Source organism: Oncorhynchus gorbuscha, linkage group LG18 (assembly GCF_021184085.1).
Source record: "Oncorhynchus gorbuscha isolate QuinsamMale2020 ecotype Even-year linkage group LG18, OgorEven_v1.0, whole genome shotgun sequence".
Taxonomy (NCBI): Eukaryota; Metazoa; Chordata; class Actinopteri; order Salmoniformes; family Salmonidae; genus Oncorhynchus; species Oncorhynchus gorbuscha.
In genome coordinates this window covers 20,544,399-20,571,147 of record NC_060190.1, presented here as the reverse complement: position 1 = coordinate 20,571,147, position 26,749 = coordinate 20,544,399, and the positions used below count along the sequence as shown (strand labels likewise).

General features: G+C 41.9%; 1 protein-coding gene across 7 annotated transcripts in view; it reads right to left on the bottom strand.

Moving 5' to 3' along the window:
* Positions 1-25,137, bottom strand: part of slc8a1a (solute carrier family 8 member 1a) — a 47,556-nt gene extending 22,419 nt beyond the window's left edge. For 4 of the 7 annotated variants that reach the window (XM_046310904.1, XM_046310909.1, XM_046310910.1 and 1 more), the window contains exons 1-2: positions 25,008-25,137; positions 14,583-16,435 (exon numbers count right to left, since the gene is read on the bottom strand). In XM_046310904.1, the coding sequence (XP_046166860.1) occupies positions 14,583-16,396 (1,814 nt within the window). In that variant the 5' untranslated portion in view covers positions 16,397-16,435; positions 25,008-25,137. The other 3 variants (XM_046310907.1, XM_046310908.1, XM_046310905.1) reach the window with 3 other exon arrangements.
* Positions 25,138-26,749: the final 1,612 nt, after the last annotated feature.

Below are 26,749 nucleotides of genomic sequence, written 5' to 3'. Positions count from 1 at the left end.
TCCAGTGCTAGCCTCCCTACACTGGCTTCCTGTCAAGGCAAGGGCTGATTACAAGGTTTTACTGCTAACCTACAAAGCATTACATGGGCTTACTCCTACCTATCTCTCTGATTTGGTCCTGCCGTACATACCTACACGTACACTACGCTCACAAGACGCAGGCCTCCTAATTGTCCCTAGAATTTCTAAGCAAACAGCTGGAGGCAGGGCTTTCTCCTATAGAGCTCAATTTTCATGGAATGGTCTGCCTACCCGTGTGAGATACGCAAACTCGGCCTCAACCTTTAAGTCTTTACTGAAGACTCATCTCTTCAGTGGGTCATATGATTGAGTGTAGTCTGGCCTAGGAGTGTGAAGGTGAACGGAAAGGCTCTGGAGCAACGAACCACCCTTGCTGTCTCTACCTGGCCGGTTCCCCTCTTTCCACTGGGATTCTCTGCCTCTAACCCGATTACAGGGGCTGAGTCACTGGCTTACTGGTGCTCTTTCATGCCGTCCCTAGGAGGGGTGCGTCACTTGAGTGGGTTGAGTCACTGATGTGATCTTCCTGTATGGGTTGGCGCCCCCCCTTGGGTTGTGCCGTGGTGGAGATTTTTGTGGGCTATAATCAACCTTGTCTCAGGATGGTAAGTTGGTGGTTGAAGATATGCCTCTAGTGGTGTGGGGGCTGTGCTTTGGCAAAGTGGGTGGGGTTATATCCTTCCTGTTTGGCCCTGTCCGGGGGTATCATCGGATGGGGCCACAGTGTCTCCTGACCCCTCCTGTCTCAGCCTCCATAATTTATGCTGCAGTAGTTTATGTGTCGGGAGCTAGGGTCAGTTTGTTATATCTGGAGTACTTCTCCTGTCTTATCCTGTGTCCTGTGTGAATTTAAGTATGCTCTCTCTAATTATCTCTTTCTTTCTCTCTCTCAGAGGACCTGAGCCCTAGGACCATGCCTCAGGACTACCTGGCATGATGACTCATTGCTGTCCCCAGTCCACCTGGCCGTGCTGCTGCTCCAGTTTCAACTGTTCTGCCTGCGGCTATGGAATCCTGACCTGTTCACTGGACGTGCTACCTGTCCCAGACCTGCTGTTTTCAACTATCTAGAGACAGCAGGAGTGGTAGAGATACACTTAATGATCGGCTATGAAAAGCCAACTGACATTTATTCCTGAGTTGCTGACTTGCTGCACCCTCGACAACTACTGTGATTATTATTATTTGACCATGCTGGTCATTTATGAACATTTGAACATCTTGGCCATGTTCTGTTATAATCTCCACCTGGCACAGCCAGAAGAGAACTGGCCACCCCTCATAGCCTGGTTCCTCTCTCGGTTTCTTCCTAGGTTTTGGCCTTTCTAGGGAGTTTTCCTAGCCACCGTGCTTCTACACCTGCATTGCTTGCTGTTTGGGGTTTCAGGCTGGGTTTCTATACAGCACTTTGAGATATCAGCTAAAGTACGAAGGGCTATATAAATAATTCTGATTTGATTTGATTTGTTATTTCTGCCTCTGCTTTGCGTAGAGCTCGGTTACGACCACTTGTCTTCAACTGTTTGACTATGGATAATTGCATTAACCAGATTTAACCAAGAGAAGACGTTATAGAATCAGAATACATCTGTTACAACCGGTTATGTGTTTTTCATGACGACATCAAGACATTATGGTTAAGACTTCATATTCAATCACATAAAAAAAAAAATCATTCTGGTTGTTATAAAGACATTTACAAAACATCCTATTAGTATACAACCTGACCATCAAAGACTTCATAATGACATCATTGCAACTTTTGCAGTATAGCTCCCTGGGTGGGTTGCACCAACATGGATTAGCTCTTAAACTGGGTTAAATCAAGGTTTATCAATGAATCTTGTTGCACCAAATTTTAATCCTAGTTTTAAATTAATCCTAGTTAAATTAAGTCCTTCCTCTAATCTAAGTGTAATGAATTTCCTCCTCTTCTTCCGAAGAGGAGAGGCGAAACGGATCAGAGGACCAATGCGCGGCGTGGTAAGTGTCCATGGTTCTTTTTAATACGTTAAGGTACACATGAACAACTGACTACAAAAAAACAATAAATGTGAAAACTGAAAACAGTCCTATCTGGTGCAATCACAGAGACAGAAACAATCACCCACCAACACACAGTGAAACCCAGGCTACCTAAGTATGATTCTCAATCAGAGACAACTAATGACACCTGCCTCTGATTGAGAACCATACTAGGCTGAAACATAGAAATGCCCAAAACATAGAAAAACAAACATAGACTGCCCACCCAACTCACGCCCTGACCATACTAACTAAATACAAAACACAGGAAATAAAGGTCAGAACGTGACACTAAGTTTAGTTTTCACTTTTAACCTAGATTAATTTTAAGCCTGTTGCTTAAATCTAAATCTAGCCTCCAATCTAATATCAATTTAGATTGGTGGTTAATTCTAAACTGCCACGAGGTGGCTTAACTGATAAAATGGAAGCATATCTACTGTGGAGAGACCAAAACGACAGAGTTCCTCAGAGAATAATTAGAGACAGGTTGAATCCTGTTGAGTTTGATAATTAACTCATTATTAGTAGGCTATTTACGTGCCCATTTTGTACAACAATTGAACAGGGGCTTATGATATACCCTGCCTTGATACGAGTGATGACGTTACACAACATGCTGTAACAGACGTGATAACGGTAATAGTAGTGAACCGTTAGTTTTAATGTGCATTATAGGCATTGATATTCACAAGTTATTTATGCTTACTAAATATTGGTGGGTTGAGTTGTCCGTCGTCATCATAGGGCTTATGGAGAGGGGCAAACTGCTGGGGAATCATCTCGCATATTTTCTACGTGATCAATTCCTTTGGATGGAAGCCCCACTCCGTCTCGGGTCTGAAATAGCCCCCGTCTCTCCTCTGCCACATCCTTTTTGGCTTTCACTTTAATTTTTTTCCCAGCACGCTTTCATCTGATTTGTATTTATTATGGATCCCCATTGGCAGCAGCTACTCTTCTTGGGGTCCAGCAAAATTAAGGCAGTTTATACCATTTAAAAAAACATTACAATACATTCACCTATTTCACAACACACTGTGTGCCCTCAGGCCCCTCCTCCACCACTACCACATATCTACAGTACTAAATCCATGTGTATGTATATTGTGTTTGTTATCGTGTGTGTGTGTGCGTGCGTGTATGCATGTGTCTGTGCCAATGTTTGTTTTGCTTCACAGTCCCCGCTGTTCCATAAGGTGTTTTTTAAAATCTGTTTTTAAATGTAATTTTACTTCTTGCGTCAGTTACTTGATGTGGAATAGAGTTCCATGTAGTCATGGCTCTATGTAGTACAGGAGAGATTGACATGCATATTATTAATATTAGCTCTCTGTGTACATGCAAGGGCCAGCCGTGCTGCCCTGTTCTGAGCCAATTGCAATTCCTTTTTTTGTGGCGCCTGACCACACAACTAAACAGTAGTCAATGTGAGACAAAACTAGGGCCTGTAGTACATGCCTTGTTGATAGTGTTGTTAAGAAAGCAGAGCATCACTTTATTATAGACTCCCCATCTTAGCTACTACTGCATCAATATGTTTTGACAATGACAGTTAACAATCTAGGCTTACTCCCAGCAGTTTAGTCATCTCAACTTCCTCAATTTCAACATGATTTATTACAAGATTTAGTTGAGGTTTAGGGTTTAGTGAGTATTTTGTTGAGTGTTGCAGTCATTTCAGTCGCTGTAGTAGTTGGCGTGTATAGTGTTGAGTCATCCGCATACATAGACACTCTGGCTTTACTCAAAGTCAGTGGCATGTCGTTAGTAAAAATTGAAAAAAGCAAGGGACCTAAACAGACACCCTGGGGAATTCCTGATTCTAATCGGATTATATTTGAGACACTTCCATTAAAGAACACCCTCTGGGTTCTGTTAGACAAGTAACTCTTTATCCACATTATAGCAGGGGGTGTAAAGCCATAACACATAAGTCTTTCCAGCAGCGGACTATGATTGATAATGTCAAAAGCTGCACTGGCTAATCATCAGTCATTGTGTAAGTGCTGTGCTTGTTGAGTGTCCTACCCTATAAGCATGCTGGAATTCTGTCAATTTGTCTACTGTGAAATAGCATTGTATCTGGTCAAACACCATTTTTTTCCAGAAGTTTACTAAGTGTTGGTAACAGGCTGATTGGTCGGCTATTACTATTCTTGGGTAGTGGAATGACTTAAGCTTCCCTCCAGGCCTGAGGGCACACACTCTCTAGTAGGCTTAAATGGAAGATGTGGCAATATCGTCTGCTATTATCCTCAGTAATTTTTCAACCAGATTGTCAGACCCCGGTGGCTTGTCATTGTTGATAAACAACAAAATTGTTTTAATGTGTCAGCGTTTGTTGCTGGCATGGCATTCCTAAGTTTGCTTAAAAAGTAATTAAAGTAGTTGACAATATAAGTGGGCTTTGTGATGAATGAGCTATCTGATTCAATGAATGAATGAGCCGAGTTGGCTTTTTTCCCAAAATGTCATTTAAGGTGCCCCAAAGCTTTTTACTATCATTATTTATATCATTTATATTTGTTTCATAGTATAGTTTGATTATTTTTATGTAGTTTAGATTTCTTAATTTGCAGTATGTTTGCCAATCAGTTGGGATGCCAGACTTAATTGCCATACATTTTTGCCTCATCCCTCCCAAGCGGGGGGGTTGACAGGTAGTGGCAGCAGGAGCAACAAAGTCTTCATTATTTTCCACTTGGGAGGAAATAGACAGGTGGTGGTCGACCCAGGGAGAGTGCCGGAGCCCGGCTGGGATTCCCTGGAGCAGTGCGAAGAGGGTTATAGGAGAATGGAGTTGGATAGACGAACACGGCGGCGTGGAAGGAAGCCCGAGAGTCAGCCCCAAAAATCTATTGGGGAGGGCACAGGGAGAGTGTGGCAGAGTCAGGAGTCAGACCTGAGCCAACTCCCCCTGTTTATCGTAAGGAGCCAAGGAGGAAACCAGAACCATAGCCGGTGTTGGAGGTGAGCGAAGCAAAGACTGTGAAGGAGTTAATGGGGAAATTGGAGGAGAGAGTTATGAGGGAGTTGCTGTGTTGGTGCATGAGGCACGGAATTCGTCTGACGGAGCGTGTCGGGGATTTGATGACACCTGGGTCAGCGCTCCATACTCGTCCTGAGGTGCGTGTTAGTCGGCTGGTGAAGATTGTGCCAGCCTCACGCACCAGGCCTCCTGTGCACCTCCCTAGCCTTGCACGTCCTGTGCCAGCCCTGCTCTCAAGATCTCCAGTACGCCTTAACGGTCCGGTCCATCCTGTGCCACCTCCACACACCAGCCCTTCGGTGGCAGCTCCCCGCACCAGGCTTCCTGTGCGTGTCCTCGGCCCAGTACCACCAGTGCCAGCATCACGCATCAGGCCTACAGTGCGCCTCGCCTGTCCAGCGCTGCCAGAGCCTTCCTCCTCTACAGCGCTGCCGGAGCCTTCCTCCTCTACAGCATTGTCGGAGTCTCCCGCCTGTTCAGCGCTGCCAGAGCTGTCAGTCTGCAAGGAGCAGCCAGAGCTGCCAGTCTGTAAGGAGCAGCCAGAGCTGCCAGTCTGTAAGGAGCAGCCAGAGCAGCCAGTCTGTAAGGAGCAGCCAGAGCTGCCAGTCTGCAAGAAGCCGCCAGAGCCGCCAGTCTGCATGGAGCAGCCAGAGCCGCCAGTATGCATGGAGCAGCCAGAGCCGCCAGTCTGCATGGAGCAGCCAGAGCCGCCAGTCTGCATGGAGCAGCCAGAGCCGCCAGTCTGCATGGAGCAGCCAGAGCCGCCAGTCTGCATGGAGCAGCCAGAGCCGCCAGTCTGCATGGAGCAGCCAGAGCCGCCAGTATGCATGGAGCAGCCAGAGCCGCCAGTCTGCATGGAGCAGCCAGAGCCATCAGCCAGAGCCGTCTGTCAGCATGGAGCAGCCAGAGCTGCCAGTCAGCATGGAGCAGCCAGAGCTGCCAGTCTGCCAGGATCCGCCAGTCAGCCAGGATCTTCCAGATCCGCCAGTCAGCCAGGATCTGCCATTCAGCCAGGATCCGCCAGTCAACCAGGATCTGCCAGAGCCACCAGTCAGCCAGGATCTGCCAGAGGCACCAGTCAGCCAGGATCTGCCAGAGCCACCAGTCAGCCAGGATCTGCCAGATCCTCCAGTCAGCCAGGATCTGCCAGAACCACCAGTCAGCCTGGATCTGCCAGTTCCATTAACCTGCCTGAGCTTCCTCTCCGTACTGAGCTTCCTCTCAGTGCTGAGCTTCCTCTCAGTCCCGAGCTACCCCTCAGTCCCGAGCTACCCCTCAGTCCCGAACTACCCCTCAGTCCCGAGCTACCCCTCAGTCCCGAGCTACCCCTCAGTCCTGAGCTACCTCAGTCCCGAGCTGCCCCTCAGTCCCGAGCTGCCCCTCAGTCCAGTGGGGCCCTTGGTGAGGGTTACTAAACCAAGGTCGGCAGCAAGGGTCGCCAATCAAACGACGCGATGCAAGTGGACCGCGCCAGGGTGTGACTTGGGTTTATTATGTGTGTGTTTTGTAGGTATCGGTATAGGTATCGGGATTGTGGCTTAGTGGGGTTATCTAGTATAGTCTATGGCTGTCTGGAGTGGTTCTCAATCAGAGGCAGGTGTTTATCATTGTCTCTGATTGGAAACCATATTTAGGCAGCCATATTCTTTGAGTGTTTCGTGGGTGATTGTATCTGTCTCTGTGTTTGTTTGCACCAGATAGGCTGTTTAGGTTTTCACGTTACGTTTCTTGTTTTGTATTGTTCGTGTTTATTTGTTTATTAAACATGTATCAAAATGACCATGCTGCATTTTGGTCAGATCCCTGCTACACCTCCTCTTCAGAGGAGGTGGAAGAAGAGAACCGTAACAATTCTTCAATTCCTCATCAATCCAAGGGGATTTAACAGTTTTTACAGTAATTTTCTTAATGGGTGCGTGCTTATTAGTAACTGGAATAACTAGTTCCACAAATGCGTCAAGTGCAGCGTCTGGTTGCTCCTCATTACACACCACAGACCAGCAAATATTCTTTACATCATCAAAATATGAATCCCTACAAAATGTATTGTATGACATCTTATACACTATATTAGGCCCAGCCGTTGGAACTTTGGTTTTCCTAGATATGACTATTATATTGTGATCACTATATCCTATGGATTTGGATACTGCTTTAAAGCAAAATTCTGCAGCATTAGTAAAGATGTGATCAATACATGTTGATGATTTAATTCCTGTGCTGTTTGTAACTAACCTGAACCAGGTTGCAGGCACTGGATACAGTTCGAAGTTTTTTCTTGAGTGGGCAGCTTGATGATAGCCAGACAATATTTAAATCACCCAGAAAATATACTTCTCTGTTGATATCACATACATTATCAAGCATTTCACACATGATCTAGATACTGACTGTTAGCACTTGGTGGTCTATAGCAGCTTCCCACAAGAATGGGCTTTAGGTGAGGCAGATGAACCTGTAGCCATATTACTTCAACAGTATTTAACGTTAGATCGTCTCTAAGTGTTACAGGAATGTGGTTCTTTATATAGACCGCAACACCGCCTCTGTTGGCATTTCTGTCTTTTCGGTAAATGTTATAACCATGTATTGCTACCACTGTATCATCAAAGGTATTATCTAAGTGAGTTTCAGAGATAGTCAGAATATGAATGTCATCTGTTACAAGCAAGTTATTGACTTCATGAACCTTGTTTCTTAGGCTACATATGTTAATATGGGCTATTTGTAGCACGCTTTTGCATTGCTTGATTGTTTTTAATGCTTTACTGGGAAGCTTATCGGAGGTAGACTTACTCATGTTATTTACATTGGAGCTGATAGTGCAGGGTGAGCTGCATAAAGGGGTCTTCCTACTATTGCACAGCGCCTCAGCTCTAACAGTGTAACTGGTTTATAGGCCTCTATCAGGTCCGACAATAGTTTTTTGTCATAAGTGGAGAAATTAGAACTTTTTAAATGCCATGATCAGGTGGCTAAAGGACAAATAATAAATGGCAAAATAATGTTAAATAATGACAATAATAAATCATATTTTATGTAGCTCAGTTGGTAGAGCATGGCGCTTGTAACGCCAGGGTAGTGGGTTCGATCCCCGGGACCACCCATACGTAGAATGTATGCACACATGACTGTAAGTCGCTTTGGATAAAAGCGTCTGCTAAATGGCATATATTATTATATTATGCTATCTAGCTTGGTTTATAAACTACTGTAACGTTAGCTAACAAATTAGTTTCCTGTCTAGTACTGGCAAATAACTGATTTTTATTTCAAATCAACCAACCCATGATAACCTTTCACGATGGAGTTGCAGTAGTTCTAACGTTACATTGTTATTATTTTATCATGGAACAGCAACTTTGTGGCCTCATTTGTCAAATCGACTAGCTACTTCGTTTCAACTCACAAAATACCTCTTATATTTGTGTAACATGTCACTAATCATTGTTTAAAACAGATTTACTGATCCAGATTTAAAATTAAGTGGTGCAACACATATCTGATTAATTATGAATCTAGATTTACAAAACTTAGATTAGCTCTAATCCTAGATAAATGTAAACCATGTTGGTGCAACCCACCTTCTGTGTTTGGTCTGGTTCTTAGAGGAAATAACACTTTTCTAAATAGTTAAAGATCTGATGCTTTCGTACACATCCATGCATTTCTGGCTTTAATAGATATGACACACCAAGAGGTGACAGAGGAAAACCTCCAAAGAGCCACATACATCAGATTAGGAACCCTGGTTTTACCTGGCTCTGCTTTCAGTGTATTTGGTTCTTCCCAGGTTATCATACCTTGTTATGGAGAATTCTAACAGGGAAAAAGTTAACACCAACCAGTAACAGTCTAGTCTTCAGACCCAGCCACACAAAAGGAGACTGAGAGCGAGTCTTGACAACAGAGTAGCAGTCCCAATACACTTAAGCTTAGCCTTTACATTCAAGCCCTCCAGCTGGACCGGCAGTATCTGTGATTAACTAGAGGAGAATACTGTACAAGGCCTGACTCAGCGACTCCACTCTATCAGTGACTGTAACCGAGGAGCAAAACTCCCTAATGAAAGAACTCTATTAACCAACTCCTTCGCGACATACTCAATTATAACCTTCCAACCACATACAGTAGTACATCATACTTCCATGCAGAAAGTAGGCTACAGTCTGTCTCTCATTGGATTCTGTCAGGAGTCATTTTCTTTAGGTGCCTAAAAGAGCCGGCAGACCAATAAGTTGCCTTCCCTACCATGAATATAATTCGTTTTTCCTGCCTCACATTAATGTTCTTTTTCTGGCTCTGCTATAAGATCCTTATGCCAGTGGTTTTGAAATCATCTGCAGATTTTGTGAACGTGAAGACTGAGGTAAGTAAGAAGACAGACAGCTCATAAAGTGAGGGAGGCTTATAAAATAATAATAATAATTTGGTGGATGCTTATTTGCCCTATTTCACACATGTACAGGTGTATTAATAAGCATGTGTGAATTGAAATGTGTTTTTTTTAACCTGGTAAAATGATGGCAAAATACAAAATGTGCATATCTCAACTCAAGCTTAGGTAACACCTCCGAGAGTGGTGTCATGGCCAGCGTCTGCCATTATCAACGGTAACCCACAAGCAATTAGGGTTAAGTGCCTTGCTAAACGGCATATTGACAGATTTTGCTGCAGTTTGATATTTATTGTCATGAATCTTACCCTGGATGCAGATCTGAGGGATTTCTGCGATTTCTGCCAGCTGTAAAGTCAAAATTGGGAATAATGTACAAATGAATGACAACAAACATTTGCTCTTTGGTCTTCATTTAATGTTAACAGTTAGGGTTAGCAGTGTGGTTACAATTAGAATCAGATGTTGTGACTTTGCCAGCTAATGACCACTCTGCAGAGCTGCCTCTAGAACAAGATTTATTATGAAAAATGCTGACCGATGTTTCGCTTGTCGGCTCTGGGATTCAAACTAGCTACCTTTCGGTTACTGGCCCAAAGCTCTAACCGCTAGGCTTCCTGCCGCCCATTATTCTGTTGATATCTATGTAATACTAGGTTGAATATTTTCGTGCAGACTGAAAAAAATGTACACTGTCTGTAAAGTAATTTACATAACATATTTTTTTATATGTTTGCTATTCATGCATAGGGCTGGAAGCAGGAGTACGAAAGATGCCGAATAGGAGGCTTGAAAACCGTATTCCAAGATTTTTAATACATTTTTCTCGTCACATTTTACCATCTTAAATGCCCCAATAAGCTATTTCCTCTTTGTAAATCATACAATTCAAATTACACACCAAAGACGGCTTCACAAAGATAGGCAGTTTGCAATGCTAATGGCTGCTTCCGTCACAAAATATACAATGCAGCCCACTGAAAGGTTTTCTTTGTCCTTTATTCCTCCCTGTTAAAGCATGGAAAATGTCATTTGAGTTCATGCGGTCTCAGAATTGAAATTGATTTACAAAGAGATATGGGTTCCCCTATGTGTAAGTGTACATAATGTTAAGTATCCCTCTTGGGGTGGGAAGAAGTCCTATGGTATTACATCAGCAAAGCTACCAAAAATGTCAAAATAATTCTACAATTTGTCACTTGTCACAGTTTTTCTTACAGCTATTCATAACCTATAGACTGTAATCTTGTGTGTACAAATATGTAACTTGATAGAGAGGCAGCCGAGTGTTCCTAAGGGGCTGAGATGCAGAATGTAACTATGCTGTTTCTGACTATCGGGCATGTGTGTCCTATATTGAGTGTCTTTCCACGAAAATAAATGTATTTTGCTATGATATGGTATGTTTATTTCATGGCATCTTCATTGATGTGCTTACTTGAGCAGCAGCCAAGGTCGTAAGTGTGACCGGTTTTTGCACCAAGTATACAATCGGATACAACGCTAAGAGAATCCGTCAGCACAGACGAGATGGCCATAGTGACTGATCAAACTGTGCTTTGTAAGTAACACGTCTGCTATTATCTGCTCCCAGTCTCTGTGTCTCAGCCAATTAGAGGCCTGAAAAACATTATTTCAGCCATGTAGAAAGCCTGATAAACATTTCAGGCAACAGGGTCCTCTTTTGCCTGCAGAAAACAAAGACACAAATACGTCCATCACCCCTGAAGTGTTTAGCTCCCCAGAAATTGGGACATTGCACTGCACTGACCAACCCCCTCAAAAACATCCAAAGGCTGCAAGGGAAAACGTGAGGCGTATTTAGACAGAGGTTGAGGGGGTTGGGTTTGGATAGGCCTGGGTTTGGACAGCATTTGATATCGTTCAAATACTTTAAGCATTTGATTGAGCCTGCACCAGGCAAGCTCAATCAAGCACAGCTTGGAGTCATTTGAAAGATTTCAAACATGATTTGAACCCTTGGTCTTCTTGCTCCTCTATGGTCCAAAGTGCCTTGGTCTCCTGCCTCTGTCTGTTGCTTGTCTGATGAAGCGGTGGTGACAGCCCCGCTGTCATGCAGCCCAAGGGAACACGTCACTCCCCCAGCCATGTGATCCATAGGCCAGAGCCGCCACTGGGCCGCGGGGGCAGCTACGCTACCCCTGGATCATGACAGTGGTCTGAGGAGGAGCACGAGGTCAGTCCTCATGCGAGAGCAGGCCAGAGTCGAGAGGGCAAAATTAGCATAGGCAACAAAAAAAAACGATTTAATTAGTTGTTTAAAATAGTACCTCCTCCTAAAGCCCAAAGTAACCCCCTGTCAAGTTTCATGCTTGTCAATGTGTGTAGTCAAAGCAAAGTCATTAATTTCACTACATGTAGGCAGCAAAGTTAATAATATCTATATTACCAGAGGGTGGGTCTTGTCAAAACAAAAAAAAGGCATGGTTGAACCATCATTCTCTACGGTTGAGGGCAGCAGATATGATCTTGTCTGATAAGGACAGTAGGACACAAAGGACACATTCTGGCTATAATAAATTGTGATGTAAAAGGACATTTACAGCATAGTCATCATTCAGTATAGTTTACAGTGGACTAAACCACATTTTTTGAGAATAGATCCAGTAGAAATTGAACTGAAATGGGTACTTTGTAGAACATTGTTAGTTTGACATTTCAAAGGTGGCTGAAAGGTCCTTGGCGGAGTACCTGGTTCTGATTCTTTAACACCTATACTGGCTCAGTCAGAAGCGAAGCCCTTAGTACACATTAATGTCTACCAATATCATCACAACAACTAACACTTGCTCCTACTAGCAAAACAAAAGAACATGGTCCTGACCGTGTAACTTCTTGTAAATGATATAACTAGATCATCTTTGACTAATCAACCCCCCTTACCTGGATACAGCATGGTTGAGAGTAACCAGGCCTCTTGCTCCAGTGAAAAATGGAATTACTATCAATCATATTCTGTCTGTAGCATAAGTGAATGATATGCGCAGAAACATAAATAAATGTTTACATTCCAACGGACATTGCACGCATCTTAAAATAGATTTGGAAATAACTTGCAACTGCATCCTCTCAAATGTGTCAATGCCAACGTTAATACATTTTTCCAAACTTAAGAACCGACTTCCCAACAGAGGCTGCTGCCTTGTCTATATATGGTGCTGCTTCTCTATGCAAAGCTTGCTGAGGAGATTTACACTGCTCACTTCAAAGCGATCCGTGTGCCTCTGTATAAATGTGTGGATGTCTTCAAACTTAAAACAAGCACAGGACCTTCTCCATTTGGCGCTATCCTCAAACTGGCAATGATGATGATGGAATACATGTGTTATATATATTATATCATTATATCCCCCACCCCACAATCCATGGAAAATGTCTGGCCCAACTGCTATTTTAGTTATGTACAGTATACCTGACTATACCAGTATATCATTTACGGGAGTTCCAGTTTGAAGAGGGGAGTGATAAAATTGTTGCTGGATTTCCCATTGAAAAAGGGCAAAAAGGCCTTACTCACATTCTATTCTGGTGGGTTCCTATAAATGATGGACACACTGATATGGAAAATCTGCATCGATGGCAGCTGCATTTGTCACGACTTCCACCGAAGGTGGCCCCTCTCCATGTCCGGGGGGCACTCGGCGGTCGTTTGTTTTGAGGAGTTTGTTTTGAGTTTAAATAAGACAGGATAGACTGCGGAGCAATTCAAGATCCAAATGATTTTAGCTAGAATGTAAACTACATGTGGAGTGAACATGTAGGAGTCCTACTGTTTCATGTTCATGACTCTACTCGTATCTCTCTGGAACCTATAACGTAGTAAAATTAGGTTAGTAGTTGTTGGGAGCTCTTCATAAATAGTAACTGTTTGCCAGCTGTTTAGAGTCCATTACATATTTTGATACACTTGTTAGTGTTTATATATTTGTTTTATCTTTATCAGGAAGGTATTCCAGTGTTTTTACATCGCATACACAAAATGAACAGCCAAAGAACAGCTGCTGCCTCTGGGCTCCAACATATTCCATACCTAATCTATTCATGCTACATGCTAATGTATCATTATCATCACAATGATGATTTCTTGATGTGTTTTCCCTCTTTTTTTACAGCACCAGTGAGTCATCAAGTCCCGTCTTCAGTGAGATACACCACGGTATTTGGTACACTTGAATACTCTCAATTGTTCAGTATGTTCTACGATGAAGCACTGCAAGTCATAAAATATCCAACTGGTGTTGAGCGAAAGTGGAGGAGAAATTGCAGAAAAACCCATTTAACTGAAATGAAATTAAGCCAGTTCTGCAATACTATTACAGTCCACAGTATCTCTACATACGGTATGCAAAACACTAATTGGTAGATTTGTAGACAGGCGCTAGTCAGGCAGTCAATTGAATGCTCACATGAAGGATTAAAACAAGAGGGGCAGTGAGGGCAAAGCTGAGAGAAAAAGAACACAAGACAGTGAAGCATAAAGGATGAAGTACAGTGGACAGATAGAAACTTAAGACAGGATTCCTTCCTGAACCCCAGAGACACTTACATCCCCTGAGAAAATGTAACCTAAGACAATAGATTAAAACAACAATAGGAATGGACAGCACATTGAGACGAATGGATACTAATGACGAGGTCAACAGGCCATACAAAGTACAACCAACTGTGCAAAAACTGGTTGAATTAACTTTGTTTCCATGTCATAAACAAAAAAGATGACATTGAATCAATGTGGAAAACTGATTGGATTTGCAAAAAGTCATCAATTTTATGGGAATTTCATATTTTTTTACCAAACTTTGAACCCAAATCCAATGACATGATGACATTTTTTTTGTTGATTTCACATTAAATTCACATTAGCTGACAACGAAACCAAGTGTACATTTTTAAAATAAGTTGACGTCTGTGCCCAGTGGAAAGTCTCTTAGTGCTAGTCGATAACAATACAACTATTTTCTTTTTGAGACAGAAAGCTGCTTCTGTGGGACAAACTGGAAACAGGGACATTGGCATAACTTAGACATAAAATGTGTCAAAATTGAACGTCAATGTGCTGTGGGCCTCACCTCATTTACATGACAACAATACAAACATGACAACATTAAAAGCAAGTATGTAACTTACAAGATCTCATCGTTCTGGAATTCCAGCGCTCCGTGCATATCTTCAAAGTCTTCTCCCCCTCCTTTTGCTGTACCCTCAATGGTCTTGTATGGTACGACCACTAGTCCCCGTGCTCCTGAGGTACGAAGAACCTTTACTTCCATCATGCCGATACTCTCGCTCACGGTCATTACCGGTTCTTCAAAAGTAAAGATCCCGGCATGGTCATCGTCAAAGATAGTCACAGTGGCTGAGCAGGGCAGGCCAAGGCCCGCCAAAGTGTCCACGTGATTAGCCCTTGGTTGTCCGTAGCCAGTGCCCTCGGATATGACCTTCACATTGCTAAGGTGGACCAGAAAATGCTCATCCTCTTCAAAGATGTCATCGTCAATGATGTCTATCCGGATCTCCTTCTCAGTCTCACCAGGTTTGAACACCACAACGCCCTCAGTGAACTGGTAGTCCGAGCCGGCATTGGCTGTGCCGTCTTCGGTACGGTATTCCACTGAAACAGTGTTAGTCAAGTCCCCACCAAGGCGTACTACATTCAAGGCCACTGTACCGCAGTTCTCCAAGCACTGGTATGTACAGGGGTCAAAGAAGATCTTTGACGAAAAGTCATTCTCCGAAACTTCGGAGCGGATCTCGTATGCACCAACAGCTTTCCTGGCTTGGTCTGCTGCATGCTTCTTCAGTACGTTCCCTGCTCCCGTCATGATCCTGGTAGCCTGGCATCGGTAGAAGGCGCGACTCTTTTGCTGCTGTGTCAATACCTGGTAGTTGGCGAGTTCTATCAGCTGCTCTGTCTCCTTCTCTGGATGCTTCTGCTTCAGTTCCTTCAGGATCCGGGCCATTTCCTTCCTGGCCTCCTCCTCATCCAGGTCCTTCTCATCAAAACCCATCGCTACGTCCATGAAGCCCTCTGAGTTGAGCATTTTCCCATCCATTTCAATGTCCATCTTTGAAGGAAGTTGAGCCTCCCCTTCCGTCTCAATGATCACCCCCCTTCGTTTCCCTGCGCGGTAGCGCTTGTACATGTACTTATAGACAAGAAGTCTGCGATCCGCAACGTAAGCCATCCCTACACACAATGGGAAGAAAAACAGTGTGACAAGGCCCTCCCACACCTGTACGATGCCCGGTGAGATGACAGCCAAGATGAGATAAAGCCAGGTGTACGCGAATATACTCCAGGTGGCGGTAACAAAAAATACCCTCAAATGTTTGACTTTCCGGTGCTCTCCATCAGGAATGACAGAAACACAGAATCCAATGATAACGAACATGTTGAAGGCAGCACTACCAACGATGGTGTTCGGGCCCAGATCACCTGCGTCAAAGTTGTGACCGCACACCTCAACGACGGACAGTAGAATCTCCGGGGCGGAGGAACCCAGGGCCATAAGGGTCAGGTTGGACACTGTCTCGTTCCATACATGCACAGTGGTTGTCACTTTTTCACCATTTGGTTTCTTGATGGTGATCTCCCTCTCTTGTGATGTAATTACCTCGATGGATGCCATGAAGCGATCCGCAATGATAGAGACCCCCAGGAACATGTAAAACAAGGCCACAAAGTAAACTGTGGCTCTTGCCAGTTTATCTCCAAAGGATGGGTTCTCTGGTAACCATATGGGCAGAATGACACCCACTTTGCATTCAGTACCCACTGAATCACACTTCTTGTTAGTCTGGTTGCCAATGGAAGAGTTTGTTCCGAGGCTTGGGTTTGAATTCACCGCTGTAACAAATGTAATTTCAGATGAAAAAACTGCCAACAACACTGTGAGTTGAAGAGTGCAAAAGAGGAAAGATGATGTCCCAGTTTGACCCATGATTCTGACGAGGTGTTATGCGCCAACTCTTCCTTTCACCTATGCAAAAAAAAAGGGATCGATGAGAACAGAACTACCAAAAACTGTACAAATTTGAAAAATTACAAATGACAATATTCCTAACTCCAGTGTTTCCCTAAGTTACAGTAGATATAAAGCAACATCCCCCAGAGCCTCCTCCAATGCACACATCACACATTCAGTATTGAAGCCAATTGAAGCTAAATTATTTTAGGAAATGTCTCTCTGTCAGATGTGGGTGTGCTTCAGGTGTTCTCTGGGCTAGGTACCAGGTTAGAAGGGGAATCTGGCTAACCTGGTTGGAGAAACACTTCCTAAATAATATCAAGAAAATAACACTGGTATAACCTGACAACCACACAAGTGTACCACACACTTCTCTCTCTGAGTGTGTGTGTGTGTGTGTGTGTGTGTGTGTGTGTGTGTGTGTGTGTGTGTGTGTGTGTGTGTGTGTGTGTGTGTGTGTGTGTGTGTGTGTGTGTGTGTGTGTGTGTGTGTGTGTGTGTGTGTGTGTGTGTGTGTGTGTGTTACTTAGAGAGTGATCACCTGCATTGTATCATTTGAATAACTGGTTTAGATGGGAAAATTGCACCAATGATTACATTTCTCTTACATTGTCCTCTTGACATACTGCCAAATTAGGGTTAAGTGCCTTGCTCAAGGAGACATTGACAGATTTTTTCCCCTAGTCGGCTCGGGGATTCAAACCAATTCAACGTCTAGTTCTGATTGACATATTATATATGTTTTTGTTACTCAGTTGGGGTCTAACTTACTATTGAGAGTAAGAACAGTAGAATACACCAGGTGCAATTTTGAAATTTGGTGGTGCATCAGCAGTTTTTCTCTTGTTATGTCAGTCACTGACAGTCACTCAATTAGCCATGTCAGCAAAATATTTTTAGATTGGCAGTTAGTCTAGCCAGACATCCAAACTTATAGTAATCATGCCGAATCCCGACTGGGCACACAGGGCATGTGTCCAGGGGCTCTGACATTCATGGGGGCCACATTGAGTTTGTTAGTCATTCTCCCTCAGATATCATACTAACATTGCAAAGTCATTGCAGAATGTGTAAAATTGCAGGAAATTTGGTGTAAAATGGCAAAGTTCTCTCTTTGCCCCATGGTAAAATGTGTAGAATTGCAGAGAACTTGCTTTAAAACTGAAACATTTTATTTACCCCCATGACAAAATGTGTAGAATTGCAGGAAATGAACTTAAAAACAAAAAACGTTCTCTCCACCATCAAGAGGGGAGTCAATAAAATGTTTGCCCGAAGTCGGGGCACCCCAACCCAATCTTGTTTAGGGCCCCCAGAAGGCTAGGGCTGACTTAAGCTGGTGATAGTAAAATGTCTTTCATCATCTTATCTTTCTTTACATAGGTTATTCTTTTGAGAAAGGCTAGGCAACAGTTGTCCTAATTACATGATTCTCATTTGCAACATGAAATCACAAAGATACAGTATCAGAAAATGACAGCTGACAGCAATCTAGTCCGCAATTTACAGTACATCCATTCACATGTTCTTTACAGGTAAGATTTAAAGACAACTAGCTGATAAAGTAGCCTACAAAAATGTGTAACATTTCAAGTGACAGTAGTTGCCCAGAATGCTAGCCTACCGTTTTAATCCACGTAATGGGGAACGAAATTTCTAAACTACTCAAAAATCATTTGAGGTTGAAGAAAGGATACAGAAGTACTTGAGAAATCCTCAATTTCCAACCCTTTATAAAACAATGATGTAAGTTGCGCCATCGTCAATAAATCTTGAATTGTTGTATAGGTAAACCCTTCGTACCCCAAAAATCGAAATGTTCTGCCACACTGTAGATAGCCGACTAGAGACAATCATGGGCTCTCAACGCGCGCTTCCTCGGGACTGCTCTCTCTCACTCTCTTGCTCTGTCTCCCCCTCCCCCTCTCTCTCTTCTCTCCTCCTGGTTTTAATGTACATGCTCTCATCTCCCAAGTGATGTAATAATGTTTTTTCGATACTGATGCAAAGCAATTCCTTTCCATATATTATTTGATTTGCTGTCTTGAGAAAAAAATAATGCATTTATTCTAACAGCTTATTTTAGGATTAGTTTAATTATATCTAACCAAAACTTGAACATGAATCAAGTTTGAACAAATCAGTACTGTATCTTCATCTCATGTATTTTAGAAGCACTTACTTGAGGTGGCACATTATTAATATAGTATTGGAGGTTAATGCAACCTAGGCCTAATGCAAACGTAGATATGCTCCATTTTGTTTTGCCATAATGCTATTTTTTGATATCCTTTATACAATAAATATTTAACACTTCTTCAGGATCAGTGGATCCTCCACGGGACGGTTGAGCTAACGTAGGCTAAAGCGATTAGCATGAGGTTGTAAGTAACACGGAAATTTCCCAGGACATAGACATATCTGATATTGGCAGAAAGCTTAAATTTTTGTTAATCTAATTGCACTATCCAATTTACAGTAGCTATTACAGTGAAATAATGACATGCTATTGTTTGAGGAGAGTGCACAGTTATGAACTTGAAAAGTTATTCATCAACCAATTACACATTTTGGGAAGTCTTGATACAACATTTTGAACAGAAATACAACAGTTCATTGGATCAGTCTAAAACTTTGCACATACACTGCTGCCATATAGTGGCAAAAATCTAAATTGTGCATGGGCTGGAATTATACATTATGGCCTTTCTCTTGCATTTCAAAGATGATGGTAAAAAAAAATATTAACAGCTGTTTTTTTCTTTGTATTTTCTTTTACCAGATCTAATGTGTTATATTCTCCTACATTAATTTCACATTTCCACAAACTTCAAAGTTTGTTTCCTTTCAAATGGTATCAAGAATATGCATATCCTTGCTTCAATGCCTGGGCTACAAGCAGCTTTAGATTTGGGTATATCAATTTAGGCGAAAATTGAAAAAAAAATGGTAGCATCCTTATCCAACTGCAATATTGTTATGTTTGACAGGATATAGGCCTACGTTTTTTTTTTTTTTTACCCATTTGGACAATTCAGGAGTCTGATCCCAAGCTATTTATTTCATTGAGTATTTACAGAGAAGCCCCAATGCAACCTGGACTCAGAGGTAGACGTAAGATAATAAATAAAAATATGACACTCAAATTAGTATGTTACATTTGGTATGGTATGTATTAATTTATGGATGTCCTTCATCTATTTCGTATGATATGTTACGAATTGCAATTCATTCAATATAATAAGAATTTGCAATACGTATGATATGTTACAAATTCTGTGTCTAACGTTAGCTAGGTGGCTAACACTAACATTAGCTAGGAGTTAGGGGTTAAGGTTAGGGTTGTTGCTCAAAAGAGTTCCTTCCAAAAATATGTGTCCTTTCCTTCAGTGTCGAACTAAGCATGTAATTATGTTGATGGTCATTAATTTTCCAGTCATTTTGCATGCTAAACAACCCCAGGCAATATCAGTACCCTACTATATTCAAACTGCGTGCTGTGCGCAGCTTCATGCGCTGACCAACTAGAGGTAGGCCTATTTTCGATCTGGCACATCTGCGTGTTAACTTCAGCATTCAAATGTTTGTAAAATGGCTTGCGCATTATTAGGCTTTATTAGTTGAGTGAAAATCAATGTAATTTGGTAGGTTATTTTGATGAAATGCACTGTTGAAAATGGTGTTTTACCAGCCTAAGCTACAACTTTCATCTTGTTATAGTTAGGCTATAATGTATGCTGATCGAGGCTTACATTTGTAAATACAATCTTTGTTCGTTGTTCACCATCAGGAATAGTTTTGGTAATTTTGCTTGAAACAATCAGGGGAAATTTGATAATTTCATAACAAAGACAGCAATCACTTTTGCTACCCGCACTGCATGGTCGAAGCAGGAGAAGAACAGAAGCTCCAAGTCCTTCAAAACTTCTAAACGGTCTAAATTGTTAAATTATGAGATGGGGTTGAAATCCAAAGTTGTGCTATATATTCATTGGCTATATCATAGCTCATTTTTAAAGATAAATATTGATATATTACTAGCTCTTAACACTTTGAATCTGCAAAAATGACAAATTAATAAGTGGATGCTTTCAGGTCACTGATAGTGGGGTGGTAGATATCTAGTTTCCCTTATGACTCAACTTAGGTTCCTACATACACCATAGATACGCACACACGCACACCAACACACAGAAGTCAGCGTAGACAGATCCATCTCAGAGAGACCCAGCTCATGAACAGCAGATTTGAATTTGGAATGGAAAATGAATGTATTTATGTAACAAATGTTAGTGCATCGAATCGTATCTCATCGAACCGAATCTCAGCGATTCGTTCCTCTAATCAAACCAAATTGCACTGAATCGTTTCGAAATAAAACTTATCGTTCCTGTATCGTATCGGAGGCTGTGTATTTAGATACGTATCGAATCGTCTTGAAAGAGAAAGATTCACACCATAGGAGTTTGGATAAAGGTTTAAGGTTAGGATTAGGGGAAGGGTTAGCTAACATGCTAAGTAGTTGCAAAGTAGCTAAAAAGTAGTAAGTAGTTGCAAAGTTGATAATTAGCTAAAATGCTAAAGTTGTCCATGATGGGATTCAAACACAGAACCTTTGGGCTGCGAGACATTTGCGTTATTCCTCTAATCAAACTGAATCACACTGAATCATTTCAAACTAAAATGTATCATTCCTGTATAGTATTGAAGCCCATGTATCTAGATACTTGTCAAATTGTCTTGAAAGGGAAAGATGTATATCTCTAAGAATTAGCTTAAGGGATAGGGGAAGGGTTAGATAACATGCCAAGTAGTTAAAAAGTAGCTAAAAAGTAGTAAGTTGTTGGAAAGTTGCTAAATTAGCTAAAATTGTCCATGATGAGATTCAAACACACAGCAATCCTTGGGTTGCTAGATGTTCTCATTATACACCTACCTATCCACCTGACCAACCACCCTCCTTTCAGTTTTGGTTCTTGGTTTCTATGTGTTATGTAACCCCACCAAACATAACATATCATACTAATTTGCGTGTTCCCAATTTCCGTTTACTATCTTACGTCGAGTCTATGAGACCAGCCTGTCAGATAAGCTGAGGTCAATTATAACTCACTAAAGAAAAGAGTTTCTGCTCCTGCTTGTAATCTTGAATCACTGCAATGCCATGTCAGGTCAAGTTACCCAATGCTGAGCTCTCTGACATCTTTTGTCCCCCCTTGTTAGCCCACTCTATCTCCAGGCCTCCGGTAGAAGGCTAGCTTACCAGCTGACAGATATGAATAATATGTCAGATGATGCTGCAAGTCACTTTTTGAATTAGCCCATGGTGCTCCAAATGCACTACACTAGCCTATGCAGAGTCACCAGAAAACCCAAACATTCGGTTTTCAGGGATACAATATTTTCAATCTAACTTCCGTTTCCCCTGAAAAATGGAAGTGGGACCTCTGCTCAGGCTTCTTTCTACGCCTACTACATTAGGTTACACAGTGACTACCTTTAATTATTTGAAGCTTTGACTTGGAAAGAATTTCACCTTATGGGAGAGGCGAGAGTGCTTCCTTCACAGTTTCATCAAATGCGCAGTGCGTGATTTGTTTCCTTATGAAACAATGTAAATGCACAGTCCCTTGGCAGAGACACAGCCTGCAGTTGAACCTGACTCCATTCTGAGTCAGTGGAGTTTTAATGACGGATATTGTAGGGCTGGGAAGCTTTCACCTCAAATAACTTCATCATCAAGCGAGAGGGAGAGTTGAGGTGAACTCACAGTTGAGTCAGTCATGTTTTTGCTCTTGGCTCACGCAGACTGGACACACTTTATTGAATGTCAGTCAGATAGTTAGTCATTCATGATTTTACTATCAGTTATTTTTGCTTAAAGGGTTATTTTGGCTTACAGGCACTTGGCCAGTCTTTGCTTGTACTCCCTTAGTCCTTAAACAGTCCTTTGCTTCGTCATATGACACATACTAAGTGAAAGATGTGATAAGCAGTCACGATATATCTAAAGTAGGTATTGATATAGTAGGAATGCAAGCTTTCATGGATAGTTTGCTGCTTAATTGAATGAAAGTTAGGTTTGGATGGTAGAGTGTACACATTTGTAAGGCCAAGTATGGATTGGGAACAGAAATCACTCCCATAGCATTTCTCCACACCATCCCATTTTTGTGTATGCATTTATTGTTTGATGGGCCGTTCCACTAAACTACTTTGGGACTGGTGTCTGTAAAATGTTACTGCAGACTATTTAGTCAAATGATGATCCATCTGCTCAAAAATCATAATAACAGGCCCATGGGCTTCAACACTATTCTTTCTCCTTTTTAAAAACAAAAATACAATGCAATGTTGTTGATCCTCTGTATTTTCAAGTATTGTGGTGGCAGCATCATGTTATGGGTGTGTTTGTCACCAGCAGGGACTGGGGAGTTTAGAGGAAAACCCGCCGTGGTCTTCTGAAAACCTAACACAGGGACAGAGTTTTATTTTCAGCGGGACAATTTCAGCACAAATGTTAATGCCAAAGACACATCAGAATGTCTTTCCAATAGGTGTTCCTGAATGGTCCAGTTTCGGTCCTGATTGAAATATGCTTGAGAATCAGAGACAAGATTTGAAAATGGTTGTCTATCAATGATTCCCACCCAAATTACTGAGCTTGAGCAATTTTAACAAAATCAATTGATATACAGTGCATTCGGAAAGTATTCTGATTTTAAAATAGATTAAATTGTTTTTTCTCCCCTCATCAATCTACACACAATACTGTCTGAGGTCCTGAGTGCTCTGGATCAGGTTTTCATCAAGGATCTCTCTGTACTTTTCTCCATTCATCTTTCCCTCAGTCCTGACTAGGCTCGAACTCCCTGACGCTGAAAAAACACTGCCACCACCATGCTTCAACCTTATGGCTTGTTTTTTTGCTCTGACATGCACTGTAAACTGTGGGACCTTATATAGATAGGTGAATGCCTTTACAAATCATGTCCAATCAATTGAATTTCCACAGGTGGACTCATAGGAAGTTGCAGAAAGATCTCAAGGATGATGAATGAAATCAGAATGCACATGAGCTCAATTCCAAGTCTCACAGCAAAGGGCCTGAATACTTACCTAAGTAAATAAGGTATTTGTTAATAAAAAACTTTTTAAAATGTAGGAATCTAAAGACTGTTTTCACTTTGTCATTATGGGGTATTGTGTGTAGATTGATGAGGATTAATAAATGTTTCTAATCCATTTTAGAATAGGACTAATGTAACAAAATGTGGGAAAAGTAAAGGCATCTGAATACTTTGCAAATGCCCATTATGTTGCCCCAAGAGTTGTGCAAGGTTGGTAGAACCTTATTCAAAATGATTCACAGCTGTAATGGCTGCCAAAGGTTCTTCCACCTAAAGGGATCTGAAGACATACGCAGTCAACGCAACTTAATAATAAATAATACAAATCTAAAATTTGTCTTTCACTTTGAACATTTTGAGTAGCTTGTGTAGATCGATAGGGGAAGAAATGTGAATTTAATCCTTTCTTAGATTTAAATTTAAGGTGGCAAAATGTGAAGAATGTGCGAGGGTTGTGTACACTTTCAGCGACTGTATATTCATGTTCTCCTAGTTTCAGAGAATAGGCAGCACAGTGATATATTCAGCCATGGTCATGCATTGCATTACGTTAGATAATCAAAAACTGGGAGGACAAAAGTGTAGCAGCCGGGTATCCGGGTCTGTTAACTGCATGCCATTTTAATTATGTTAACTGTGGGACATCAACTTACATTTCGGTACGAAAATGCTAATATTCACTTATTTCTATTTCTATTTTTATTTTTATACCCATTTTTCTCCCCAATTTCGTGGTATCCAATTGGTAGTTACAGTCTTGTCCCATCGCTGTTGGTGGCAGTCAAAAGTTCAACCAAACCAAAGTGTGGATTGCAGGGCCCTCCTTGTCCATAATCTGATTTCTGGGTAAAGGAGCAAACATACACATTTGTAAATTGGGAGAACTATCTCTTTAAATGTCATATAAAATGTATGTCATGGATTTATTTTTTATTTATGTTCTTGTAATTATTTGTGGTCTAACTTCCCCGCTCCATGAGCTGCACCAGTTAATTAAGTCTGAATGAAGATTTATCTGACCCCCTTTGCCGGGAAGTCCAATTACTCACTGAATGTAGAGGACTTGTTCAGGTGCTTCTGCCACCAAATGGATACAAGGGTTGAAAATCAATATCGTATGGTTTGCTAATGTAATATTTGAATATCCCATAATCCATATTATAATGGTAATACTCACTGCTGTAAACAAGACTATCATATCACTAAGACAATCATGCAAAAACATAGAATTATGATGACACATGATGATTCCCCATCTGCTAGTCAACTGCACCATCATTCTTTCCAAGGTGACCGACATTCATGGAAGTTCAACCATCCATGCACCTCACACAGTCAAAAAAAACAAAGCCAAACATCTCACCATGTTTGAAAAAACTCCATTGGTGACAAATACATTTCCAATTTGTCAAAGATGAACGAGATGACCAACCGAACAAAAACCCCTCTACTCACCTCTGTTAGTCCCAATGGAGCTGAGAAAAAGACGTACTGCCTAGCGGGAAGAACGGTGTGCGATAACCACTCTAAATTGAACAGAAACAGACTGTTCCCGCGGATGCCCGGTCCCAAGGTGTCTCTCTAAACATGGGCCGCATAGCTGGGCTGGCTGCTGCTTATCGTCCTCCTCAGCCCGATCCATGGCCATACAAGGACTCTGCTGATAGAGCCTGTCACTCTGGGCTTCTGGAGTAGGCCGGCTATCTGGAAGCTCTTTGTCGCCACCGACACATGGGAGATAAAGGGTTTGGATGGTGGGTAATTTGGATGGTGGGTACTTTTTAGACAATGTAGAACTCACCCACCAGTGGAGGAATGTGGTGGATAAGTGGTTCCCTCCAGGGTGATTTTCCACTGCTTCCAGGCCCTTTGACCGTGGAGGTGGTATATGGAGATTGGATATCTCCATTAATTGTCTTGAAGTCCATATTATGGATCCAGGGGATGGGTGGATTAGAGGTGGATCCGTAGAGGAGAGGTGAAAAAAAGAGGATCTTAGTAGTGTTTCAGTTCTCCCCAATGTGTTCATCAAAGTGACAAGGTTTCAGTCTGTCGATACGTTTGGAAGCGTTGTAACAGAGATGTGAACGATAGGGGTACGTTGTGTGATTTCCCATCACTTGCAAGCTTTATTGAATGTGTGTGTGTGTATGTGTTCAGCCCTTTTACACGTGTTCACAGTGTGTGACGGACTACATGCATCGTATCATTTTACTCTCTAAGACACTGTACAGTCTGTAAACATTAGTTTCAAAGTTATGATCACTTGCTGCCAAATGCATTATGATTGATAATAAACCAGAGGCATTCAAATAGCCATTTCCATATGGCTTATGTGCCTCCCTTTTCCAGTGTGAAGCCAACAAACTCCCTATCAAAACTGAGGTGAGAGCAAGGCAGTGATTATTTGAAGAAGATAGCACACCCAACTGATATCTGTCTTTGTCATGAGCGCACAGATATCAACCATCGTCTACTAGCATCTGGTGGAAGAGAAGAGATATTGAGAGGAAGGGTGGCAGGCTTAAAGGGGTTGAGGCTCATTAAAGCTACTGTAAAACAAGGACTCATTCTCTCAGACAAAATGATTGACATATCTGCATATCTGAACCCATAATCAGCTGATTAGCATAATCTGCAATTTTAGCCCTCATGCACTTTATAGGCAGGCATGAATCTAAATCAATGAGGGAGTTACATACCCTATATTCTGCTATGCTAAGTGTTATAAAACAATACGATGCATGTAGCTGAGCTTTGTAAAGCAAAATGTCGTAGGTATTTTCACACCATTTTGGTTTTCCTCTCCAATCGAGTCGTAGTCGTGACTTATTTGCAGTGACAATGCTCCCTCCTCGCTTTCCTTGAAATAGAAGCCTTATCTCTCCCCGTCTGTGGCACAGAATCTGTGCCTGAGCTCCATTTCATTTGGCCCCAAGCAGCACGCTGCTCTATTTACTGGACTAGCCTTTGTGCTCCATCGACATCATAATCCAAGCTGGAAAATTCAAGTCATGCCAAACGTCTGTTCCACACAGAGTGACGAGGCATACATTAACCTCAAGTGGGAGCAATCGCTTTTGAAGCATAAATAAGTGGTGCTATTGGACGAGCTCAGACGGTGTCTTGGTAGCGTTTATGTTCGGAAATGTTATTTATCTTTTTCCTAGTGAATTGGTCCTTGGTTTTGCCACTTA